This window comes from Loxodonta africana, chromosome 11, assembly GCF_030014295.1.
Source record: "Loxodonta africana isolate mLoxAfr1 chromosome 11, mLoxAfr1.hap2, whole genome shotgun sequence".
Classification (NCBI taxonomy): Eukaryota; Metazoa; Chordata; class Mammalia; order Proboscidea; family Elephantidae; genus Loxodonta; species Loxodonta africana.
The window spans coordinates 103,930,456-103,942,628 of record NC_087352.1 but is presented as its reverse complement, the minus strand read 5'-3'; the positions used below and the strand labels follow the sequence as shown (position 1 = coordinate 103,942,628).

General features: G+C 41.7%; 1 protein-coding gene across 1 annotated transcript in view; it reads left to right on the top strand.

Annotated features, from left to right (window-relative positions):
• The window catches only part of PIEZO2 (piezo type mechanosensitive ion channel component 2), a 656,646-nt gene that overhangs the window by 637,780 nt on the left and 6,693 nt on the right, over positions 1-12,173 (top strand). The window contains exons 46-50 of the mRNA XM_064294736.1: positions 90-248; positions 1,664-1,811; positions 6,769-6,957; positions 7,295-7,387; positions 8,589-8,761. Of these exons, the coding sequence (XP_064150806.1) occupies positions 90-248; positions 1,664-1,811; positions 6,769-6,957; positions 7,295-7,387; positions 8,589-8,761 (762 nt within the window). The remainder of the gene's footprint in view (positions 1-89; positions 249-1,663; positions 1,812-6,768; positions 6,958-7,294; positions 7,388-8,588; positions 8,762-12,173) is intronic.

Genomic DNA, 12,173 nt, shown 5'->3' with positions numbered 1-12,173 from the left:
GGGGGGGCTTCTTTTTTAAATCCTAAGCTGATGTCATTTTGTACCAGGAAGAGTCCGTTCCTTCACTTGTCTGTATTTTCACATTTTAGGAAATTCAGCCAGAATCTGGTTGCTCAGCTTTGGTATTTTGTGAAATGTGTTTACTTCGGATTATCTGCCTACCAAATCCGTTGTGGCTACCCAACACGAGTGCTTGGAAACTTCCTCACAAAGAGCTACAATTATGTCAACCTCTTCTTGTTTCAAGGGTGAGTTTACTCTACATTGTAACCATCACTTATAAAGATGAGACTGGCAATTGAGAGACATTTTTTTTTTCCTACCTGGGAGGAATGGGAAGAGGAGGAATGCTGAAATAAAGCAATTGGTAACTCTCGCAGTGTTTGGCAAGAGAATAACTATGCCTCTTTAAGCATATTTCTATGTACCGTTGCCTCACATTGGCCAGGACATTGTTCCAGAACCATCCACATGGGTTAATATTCTATTTTATTATCCTGTATAATTGCTGTGATACTATTGTAGAACAAAAAACAGGGATGCATGAGTTAAGCATTAATATACTTCTGTGCACAATGGACAGAATACTTGGAATCTGGACGATTCCAAAATACCTGGCCAGCTTGGTGTCAAGTAAATTCATTCACTGCAGAGGGGAGTTTAGCCCATGTAATACCAAATGGAATGAGATATGGCTTGCTTGTTCCTGATAGTGTATATTAGTTAGCCACTCAAAAGAGGCCTATTGGTTCTCCCATATGATTTAGTGGCAGTATCTTCTCTCCCTTCCCTGGGAGGGGATGCCACGGTATGAAAGGTGTGGTTGCACATGGCCCCACTGTCCCCTTCATGGCGCTTGGCCTGGGAATAAGTAGCTCAGCACAGAGAGAGCCCTCAGATGTTGAGCAGTGTTTCACATACCATTGTCCTATGTCCAGGCTGACATCTTTTTCAGGGATTGGTCTATTGTTCGTTCAACAGATCTGAGGTATAATTTCTGGGTGGTAACCTAAACCAGTGTGAGGAGGCTCAGATTAGGCCAGGTTTTCGAGCCTGGGAGAATCTCTGTGACAGTTAAGAAAAAGGAACATTCCCCCAGACCCCAGAGGAGCTAGGCCAAGCCATTCAAAACTGAAATACAAGTGGTCCAGCCAGAGCCACGTCAGTCTTAGCAAGCCCATTGCTGCTGGACCTACCACTCAGGACTGAGGACATTCCTGCCACAGCTGACTTCTCTTGTTTGCCCTCTTCTTTTACTAACCACATCTATAATCTTCATTAACTCATTCCACAACAAAAGTACAACTCTACGATGTGAATAATTTTTAATAATCCTATGCTCAATAGATTCTCATAGCACACACAAATAAATGTTAAAAAAAAGCTGGTTCATCTCAAAATGTATTTGAAGGGGAAATCCCAGTTTGTTAAGACCATTGGTGGGGGGGGCGAGGGGGAAGGAATGTAAAACACTAATCCATACACTGGACTTGTAATGAACAGCAGTTGTTTTCCAAGTATGCTTTTACTGTAAGAATCATCTAGAGAATTTTTCATAAGTCATGAGGGCTAAAATAACCCCAACAGACAGGAGCTTCTGAGTTGATAAGGGTGGTGGGGCCATCCCTCAATTGTCTCTGTAATATGATATGATTCCTGTCAGGTTCCGCCTTGTTCCATTTTTGACTGAGTTGAGAGCTGTGATGGACTGGGTATGGACAGACACGACCCTGAGCCTTTCCAGCTGGATTTGTGTGGAGGACATTTATGCTCACATATTTATCCTGAAGTGTTGGCGAGAATCGGAAAAAGTAAGAAACCAGTAAAAGTGCCTATATCCCTATTTATTTCTCTTTGATACAGGCTAGTTATAAAATTAATGTGAAGTTCTGCAAGTTTTTTGGCGAAATACATGGCGGGGTGGGGGGGCAAAAACAACTAGGCCCTGTAAATGTCCCATTGATTATCAATTCAACTAGAGTAGGGAATTTTAGACTCACTGCAATATCATCCAGATGTTTTCTTTTGGCGACTGTATGTTGTAGTTCTCTTAGGAAAAAGTAATGATATGTTGCTGTATAACCCAAAAATTCTTAAGCGGCTATGTGAGAGCAAGATGGAATGTGGTTTGGTGAGAAAAGTGGGGTCAGGTGGCCTAGATTCATGCTCACTCTCTGAGTCACACTTCATGAAGGACAAATAATTTAACCTCTTTGTACAAAGGAAATTGAAGTGTAAACATTTTCTTATTCTGTTAGGTTGAATGTTAAGGTTTAAATATGGGCAGAACTGCCATTATTTAATGGATTTTTCGAAAGTTGAATATATGGAATAGGAGCCTGATGCATAACCACAATAGAAATACCCAACAAATATTAGCCAACGTAGTATGAAGTGTCTTTATTCTCATCTCAATACTACCCAAGTTGGAAAAGTCCCCTATAATCCATAGAATTTGGAGTGTTTTCTGCAGATTCCCCTGGTAACTTCAGCTCCACAGTTAGGGGACCCATTGTGTTGTGGCCTTAGTGTTTATGGGGTTTGTGGGAGTGAAGTGGATGGGGGCTTGCATTAGACTTAAAAGCATATTGGCTTATCCAGACTTCTAAAGGATCCACGAACTGGTGGACTTGGAGCAGGAAAGTGGATATGATGACAGAGTATGGGAGCTACTCTACCAAAGGGGCATTGAAGACAGCAATCAGAATGATAAAGGAAATCATGACGTGAGGAAAAGTAGGAAGAACTGAGAATTGTTTGGTCTGAAGGGGAGAAAAATGGAGGAAGGAAGAAATAATAGCTATTTTCAACTATTTGAAATGTTGACAAATAGAAGAGAAATTAGAAACAATTTGCGAGACTCAAGAAAACTGAGTTAAGACAAATAGGTGAAAGCTCCCATAGGTATCGATGGAATATAAAGAACTTTCTACCAATCAAAGCTACTCCATCTCAGACTTGGCTGCCTTGGGAGATGGTCACCAAGAGATGTGCAGGTACATGGAGGATCACACAGAGAAAAATTCACATTGTGAAACATCTGGCTAGAAGGTGCTAGGTCTCCTTTCAGCTTCCAGAGTCACCTATTCAGCAAGTGTTGTATCATTAACCTATTGCTACTAACAAACCACTTAGATAAAAGAAACTTAATAGTTTAAAAGAACCACTGTCTTATTTGCTCACAGCTCAGTGGGTTGGCAGTTCAGGCTGGGCTCCACTGGACACCTCTGCTGCTGCTTCTATCCGGGTCACTGCTGCGGCTGCAGTGCTCAGCGGCCCAGCCAGGGCTGGATGTTGTTGGACGGTCTCACCCAAGTGTCCAGCCCTTGGCTGGGCCTCTTTCTCCGTAAGTGTGGTCATGCTCAAGGAGGCTGCTTTCAATCGTGGTAACACATCCAAAGGAAGGGAGAAGGAAAGTTCAAAGACCCCTCACCACTACATTCACCCCATTCTGTCAGTCAAAGCAAATCAAAAGCCCAGCCTAGACTGAAGAGAATGGAGAGCTTGGTTGAGGAGTAGCAGTCATGTTGCAGAGGGTCATGCCTATGGGAATGTGAGAAATTTGAAGCTTTTTTTTTTTTTTTGCAATATACCATAAATATTTACTAAGCAACTCTTATGTGCTTGGAGCTCTGCTGAACATGGGAGATAGACTAGTGATCCAAACATACAATGTTCTCCACTTTCATGGAACTGACAGTCCATTGGGAGAAAGATAATAATAAAGTGATCACACAAATACATGCAATATTTGAGAATGCATTGACAGGGACACATGATACTCTGAGAGCAGTGGACAAATCTATGCCAGATAGCGTGTCTCCTCCCTAACTTGGATTAAGTCATCTGCAGAGAGTAAGAGGGAGAGATGGCATTAGAGGGACAAAAGCCCGACCACGGGGCCCTGGCAGCCTGACTATTAGATAGCATTTCACCAGGATATAAGACAGGATCCTATATGGGGGTATATCTCAATCAGAGCAGACCCACAGAATGACTATGCCCAGTGTGGCTGTGCCAGTGGATACAGGGCCACCCTTCAGATGAGAAGCCGGGGCTACCCTGCTCATAGGCTTATAGGTACCTTCCAATGCCTTTGCACCAACAGGTGACAGCATTCTTAATATGATCAATGAGGCCATCATGCCATTGTCCTTCTTCCTTATGAAAGACATGGTGGTTCTGACCTAGAAAACCAGGCATTTCTGCCAAAAAAAGACTTGCAATAACCTCTTTTTTAAATTAAGAAATAAAAAAATGCCTCATTTTAATGTATTGCCTCTGCTTAAATATATTTCAAAAAAATCAGCCATTGAAAACCCTATGGAGCACAGTTTTACTCTGACACATATGGGATCACCATGATTTGGGGTTGTCTTGATGGCAACTGGTTCTACTTAAATATATACTTCTATTTTATGTTAAAGGACAGTTCTACCCTGTCCTATAGGGTCTCTATGAGTCGGAATCAGCTTGACAGCATTGGGTTCAGTTCAGTTATTTTGTGTTAAACTGATAGCTGTCTCAGAATATTAGCCTTTTAAATCACTCATGGTAACACTTCTTGAGAAATTTAGGTAAGTGGGAGGTAAGTCTTAAAGGAGTCTAAAGAAATCTGACACTAGTTATTACTGCACTCAGTCTGTCACTGGGGCATTGCTAGAGACAGTCACTTGTCTGGTATGCGGCTGATTAGTATCTCTTTCGTTAAAGTAACTTTTCTCAAGGATTATTCCATATCAAACTTAATATGAATATACATTATAACGCAAGAGCAATTTCCTGAAAGGCAAAATGTTGGCATGAGCTTACATAATGCAGGCCACTCACTTGAATCAATGCTTTACAATGATTTCCACCCAGCCACTTCCCAAAGTACCGTGGGAAGCTCACTGGAAATGTAGCACAGCAGGAATGGGCAAGGAGGCTTATGGTAAAGGCTGACTTATTTAGGAAGCATGAGGGAGTAGCACAGGATAAGAGGTGGACAATCACTTTGAAAAGTGAAGGACAAACAGTCTGTTTTACTGATGGGTTGGAAATTGTCTGCCCTGTTGTCCCTGAGAAATTCACGAAGGAGTGAGGGAGATGATGGAGGGCATGGAGGAGGGGTGCTAGAAACCCTCCAATGAGAGTTTCAGAGAGGCCCATGCGTTCCTGCACAAGGCAGAGCAACCAGAAAGTCTTTTGGAAGAGCTTCGATAAATCTCTTCAACTCACAGAAGTCTTCATTGTTTAATGCTGTTGGCAGTGGGATGAGAGAAGATTGTTACATTTGCTGCAGTGAAAACTGATAAAGTAGTAAAACTATATACGTGTATGCATATGTATGTTTCCTTTCAAAATAAAAAATTATATTCAACAGTATCAAATTCCAGTGCACAGATATCAAAATACAGTGCCACCATCTGACATTGGTACACCTTTTCTAGTGCCGAATCATGTAGAAGATTGTCTTTGCCTGTACTGAATGACTGATGCTGTCCATGTCGGCTCAAGTCCATCATCCAGTCAAGCCTCCACTCCCATGTTCCCAGTACTGTCTTTGGCAATCACTGATTGTCAAAACTTTTAAAGCCCTTGTGGCAGAGCCCCTTAAGGTCTTCAAGGACATCCCCACTGACTCCCATACCTCTCTCTAGGTCTGTAACCCATATCTCAGTGCCTACAGGTGGGACTGGAATTACTCTTCCTTACCTTAACCTAATGAAGTGACCTTATCACTTGTAGGGAGGGTAAGACCCAGGATAAATCATGCTGTCAGGCTAGAAAGTAGGGACTACGATCAGGGTATACATGTAACTCTGAAAGGAAAAGAGGTCACCAAGGAGCAACATTTAGTCAAGGGATATGCAGATATATCTTACCAGTTTTAATACCAGAGAGCTGAGCCTGATCCTGCCTTCCAAAGGCCTCTAAGCACACTGCTTAGTGGGTCCTTAATGGACATGTACTAAAGTGAACAGAAGTGATTCCAGCCCTTCCAGTCCTTGGTTCTCTTCAGAGCACGTCCCTCGCTGTGACACAGCACTCCCCACACCCACTGATATACAGCACCCAAGCAAGGGCCTCTGCTGACGCAGTGGATAAGCCAATATATAAAGCTTATTTTAGGACTTGAATGATATTGTCTTTGACAGTGTGTATCATGAATGGCATTAAAAATACGTTTTGCCACCATCCAAGGTGGGAAAGTCAGCTGAAATGCACAGATATTGAATATTTAAGAATCTAAAGTAAAACGGAAACCCTGGTGGCATAGTGGCTAAGTGCTATAGCTGTTAACCAAGGGGTCGGCAGTTCAAATCCACCAGGCACTCCTTGGAAACTCTATGGGGCAGTTCTACTCTGTCATATGGGGTTGCTATGGGTCAGAATCGGCTCGATGGCGACAGGGTAAAGTAAAACGTTTCTTCTTCTGAATGAGCTCTTAAAACCAGAAGGGTTATTCAACAGAATACTTGATCCATTGGTCATAGGTTTATTGCCAACAAACTCCAGAAAGCAATTTTGAGAGAAAAAGCTGGTAAGGTAGTGCTGGCCTCACTGTGGTAACACCTTCAAGGTGTAGTGAGCTCATTAAAGATCACAGAGCACTTTCCCTTCACCACCAACCTTCATCCCAAGTTTGGGATAGGGTTGCCATCCCTGTTCCATAGCAAGCAGAGTAGAATCAGAGTACACATGAGCCCCCAGACTCCTTGTGAAGAGCATCTGCCCCCTCCCCACCTGTCACTCACCCGTGAACATTTTGCATGCTCTTTTCAGAGGTACCCTCAGCCCCGGGGACAGAAAAAGAAGAAGGTGGTGAAGTACGGCATGGGTGGCATGATCATCGTCCTACTGATTTGTATTGTATGGTTTCCTCTTCTCTTCATGTCCTTGATCAAATCTGTTGCTGGAGTGATCAACCAGCCCCTGGACGTCTCTGTCACAATCACCCTGGGAGGATATCAGGTAATGCATGAGGGGAAGTTCATCCTGGGCTCAGCCTGGGTGTGGTTGCTCTCCGTGTCACCTACCTACTCAGTACTGTGATGAAAACCTCCTGCGGAAGGTTTAGTTATGTTTTGCATACCCAATTTTTCTATCCAAATTTGGACTGTTCAGCAAATTTGTGACATCTGAAATAGGGTGCAGAAGATGACGAAAGCATAGTTCTGTTCTGGTTTTGGGTACAAGAATAATCACTTCAAAAAGAGATCTCCTACACCAGTTTCCACCAGGGTGATGAGCCCAGCATGCAGAGGAGCCCCCAGGAATACTGATAACACCGTGTACCTCTGTTTTCCAGCCTATTTTCACCATGAGTGCCCAACAAAGCCAGCTGAAAGTTATGGACCAGCTAAAGTTTAATAAATTTTTGCATACTTTTTCTAAGGACACAGTAAGTAAATGCACACAGTAGCTCTCTACTGAAGACTTTCTATTTAGATGACTGGTTGTCGTATTATTTTATACTTTGCCATGGGTTGTGGTGGGGGAAGGAGGACTTTTGAGCATTTACCAGCCATAGGCAGCAGGTTCCTGGCCACTGGCCAATTTGATAATCTATGAAGTTATATCTATATTATTGGAGATGTGTTGATCATCATAATTTTCATCCAGAACATTTTAACATTTTAACTCAAAAGATATTGAGTCCTTTGACCAATAGGCCTACTGTGGGAATCTATCCTAAGGAAGTAATTCAGTACATGGGAAAGCTACATGTAGGTACTTTGTATTAAGGTATTCTCTGCGTTAGTGAAAACTGGAAACAACTTGAAAGTTCAACAAATAGGAACTGGTTAAGTAAAATATGGTGGCTGTCATCAATGAGGGCCATGGCACTGGCTGCCCTAGAGTGGTCATAGTGGGAGAAGACAGAACATCCACTTTTTGTTTTATTTAGATGCTATGATGTGTAAATATTTTCCAAACGACTTCTTTTGTAAGAAAAAGTAATCATAAAAAATACTACAAATGAGGTGACAATGTTTTAAGATAAAGCATCTTAATGTTCTGGTAGTAGAATTATGGGTGATGTTGTTTTCTCTACATTCCAAACTATTAATGGTATGATAACAGTACTTGCATAATTAGAATTTGTCTTATAATACTTCTCTATTTAGAAAAAGCGATGAGATGCTTTTGTCTTTTGTAAAATTACCAGCCTATAGTACACATTGTTGAAATTAACCCTGAAGATTAGCAGCTATTAAGTCAGGGCCAGGATGTCCCAGTGGATTAAATTTTGTTTTTCTCTTGAGAGGAATGTTCCCAAATAGTTGAGAAATTTCCTTCTTAGTGGGGAGGGAAAATGATCCTAAATTGTCTGCATTTTCTTTGTTGTTCACTTGGTATGACTGAGAAGTTTACTTGGTGGTGGCAGTACCCACAGTGGGATGGGGCCATGTGACTGGAGCTGCCCTTACCTGTGGGGAGGGAGCCAAAGTTGGTGCAACAGAACACTGATGACAGTCGGTCATGCAGTGTTTCCTTACATAGGGAGAACTCTCTAAACAGTCAAAGTGTGGACTAATTGCTTTCTCTACCCAGCATCATGTGCGTGATCTATTTATGCATGGGTATTTGTGCCCATACAGGGTGCTATGCAATTTCTAGAAAATTATGAAAAAGAAGACATAACTGTAGCAGAACTCGAAGGAAACTCAAATTCTTTGTGGACCATCAGCCCTCCCAGTAAGCAGAAAATGATACACGAACTCATGGACCCCAATAGTAGCTTCTCTGTTGTGTTTTCGTGGAGTATTCAGAGGTAGTTACTGTATTTCCATGTAATTTCTCCCTTTCCCCAACCTGCATTTGTGGTGGGAGGGTGGAGGGATATAAAGAGATAAAAATTAGATTAATGTGGATCTTAGTTCTTCATTATAACCATGGGAGCTTTCTTTCTATGTTAAAGTTGACATTTTTTGTTTATTAAATGATAAGTTTCCCAGTAATCACTTACAAAAATAAAAACTAAGAACTTCTTAGCGTTCCTTTCTTCTGTTAATTTCGGTTCTTAAAAAGAGACTGGCAATGAGTTCTATGGGCAAGAGAGGGAGAGAGTTAGAGAGAAGAGCAAGAAGGCCATGAGTCTGGGTCAATTGTAAGACTTCCCTGAAAGGTTCAAGTTTCAGCTTATGAATGAAGAACTTGCCGCTCGCACAGCCCAGCCTTTCCCTTGCATCCCTCCAACACTGAGGAAGCCTCAGCAGATCTGCTCCCCAAGCATCAGCGCAAGAGCAACGTGGTGGTACCTGAAGGGGAGCGCTCGTGCGGACTCCTCCTTCCCAGCAAACCCAAGCCCATGGCTGGCATGCAGCCACTACTTCCATCTTCTCTCATTTAGACAAAATCTGTCGTAGAAAAGTTCTCGCATCCAAGTTACATCCCAAAGCCCAGCATTTGGGGAAGCAGTTATGGGGGCCCCAGCACAATACACTAGTTGATTAGCTTAGTTGCTTTTATCACAGTCTTGTGAGTCTACATTGTAAAAAAAAACATCCTAAGCGAGTTTATTTGGGCAGTGAAGTAACAGGTTCATTTGGGTTCATGGCAGCAAACCCTTAGTTGCAATTAACGTTCTTCTGACAGGTGCAGAAGGCTTTCTAGAGTCTAGAGCAAACTCACAAGGAAACAGTGAAGAAATATTTTGAATGTGCTCTTCAGAATTTAAAGAACTCCTTATTTAATCTCATTTTTCTCCTTTAAACCTCCCAAATCCTGTCATACCATTCTGCATTAACTTGCCAAAAATTTACTTCCTAGCCTTTTCTTTGAAGAGCTACACACACAAAAAGTAAAAAAAAGTAAAAACCAACCTCTGATTGAACACTCATTTTTTTGTTGTTGTTGTAATTTTTTTTTTTTTTTGGTGAAAATATACACAGTAAAACCCACTCCCGTTCCACAGTTTGCAGAGATAATGATTAGTGACATTGGTTACATTCTTCACATTGTGTCAACATTCTCGTTATTTCTATTCTCTAGTTGTTTCATTTACTTAATCTCTCTGCCCCCCAGCCTTCTCATTTATGCTTTAAAATGTCTGTTAACTCTTATATAGACTATTTTTCTTTTTTAAAGAAACTCAATATTCAAGGGTGACATTCTTTACTTTTTGGGCTTAACTTTAACGTAGTTAAAGGTGACTTCAGGAGATAGTTTCAATTTATGGTTTGAAGAGCAGCTCAGGGCCATAGTCTCAGCAATTCCTCCAGCCTCAATAGGACCAGTTAATCTGGATTCATTAAGAATTTGAAGGTCCGTTCCACATTTTTCTCCCTTTTTATCAGGATTATCTCTTGTGTTCCTGATTAGAATGTTCAGTACTGGAAGCCAGGCACCCTGTAGCTCTTCTGATCTCAAGGAAGAGGAGGCAGTGGTTCATGTGGACAATTAGTTCTATAGTCCAGTTCCTTCTCTGATTCTTAGATTTCATTCTTTCTCTTTTGTTCCAGATGAATAAAGACCAATAGTTGTATCTTAGGTGGCTGCTTGTAAGCTTTTAAGATCTCAGACGCTACTTACTATACTGAGAGGTAGAACATAAACTCTTAAGAACTATGTTATGCCAATTGACTAGATTGTCCCATAAGATCATGGCCCTGGGCCCCCAAACCAAGAGAACTATTCCCATGAGATGACTGGTTATGTCTAATTAGTATCAGCATCTGTAGCCCCCTCCCCTTTTTTTGCTGTTGTTATTGTTGCAAAACCATACACAACCTAGCATTTGCCCATCATTCCTTTTCCCTGCGTGCAGCTTGTTGACATCGGTTACATCAGTCATGCTGTGCAAACTTCACCCATATCGGTGCCACATTTCCCATTTCTATAAATAAAAAGTGACTACTACCTAGGGAGTTCTTCTCCCTCTCCCTCCACCCCCCATAACCACTAAAGAACATTCTTTTCTGTATATTTACCTATTCATGTCATTTCATAAAAGTGAGAATGTACAATATTTGTTTTCTGTGACTGACTGATTTTGTTCAACATACTGTCCTCCAGGTTCATCCATGTTGTAAGATGTTTCAGGAACTCATTTTCCTTTATCACCAAGTAGCATTTTATTATATGTATGTACCACATTTTACTAATCCATTCATCCATTGATGGGCACTAAGATTGTTTCCATCTTTTTGCTATGGTGAATGGCGCTGCAGTGAACATAGGTGTGCATATGCCTGTTAATGTCACTTCTATCAGCCCCCTAGGGCACATACCTAGGAGTGGAATTGCTGGGTCATATGGCAGCTCTACCTCTAGTTTTTTTGAGGAACTGCCGGACTGTTTTCCACAATGGCTGCACCATTTTGAATTCCCACTAGCAATGGATGAGGGTTCCAGTTTCTCCACATCCCCTCTGACACTTATTTTCCTTAAAAAAAAATCTTAGCCATTGTGGTATCTCATTTAGGTTTTGATTTGCATTTCTCTGATGGTTAATGATGTTGAGCATCTTTTCATATGTCTGTTGGCCATTTGAATATCCTCTTTGATAAAGTGTCTGTTTAACTCCTTTGCTCAGTTTCTGATTGGGTGGACGTTCTTTTTAAAACATGGATTTTATTACTGTCTTAGTCATTTAGTGCTGCTATAACAGAAATACCACAAGTGGATGGTTTTAACAAAGAGAAATTTATTTCCTCACAGTAAAGTAGGCTGACCATATTCAGAGTGTCAGCCCCAGGGGAAGGCTTTCTGTCTCTGTCAGCTCTGGAGGAAGGTCCTTGTCCTCAATCTTCCCCCGGTCAAGGAGCTTCTCAGGCGCAGGAACCCCAGTCCAAAGGACGTGTTCTGCTCCTGGTACTGCTTTCTTGGTGGTATGAGGTCCCCCTGTCTCTCTACTCACTTCTCTCTTTTATATCTCGAGAATGCCTCAAGACACAGTCCAATCTTGTAGGTTGAGTACTGCCTCACTAACACAGCTGCCACCCATCCACCCTCATTAACATCATAAAGGCAGGATTTACAACATATAGGAGAATCACACAATACCAGGAATCATGGCCCAGACCAACTGATACACACATTTTGGGGGGACATAATTCAATCCATGACAATTACTCACCTGTAGATTAGCATCATTGTGTTAACATAATAGAGTATTTCTGACATTCATACTAGAGCCCCAAGCCCTGTCTCTATTCTTGTCAGCAACTCTGCCTGCTCACCTC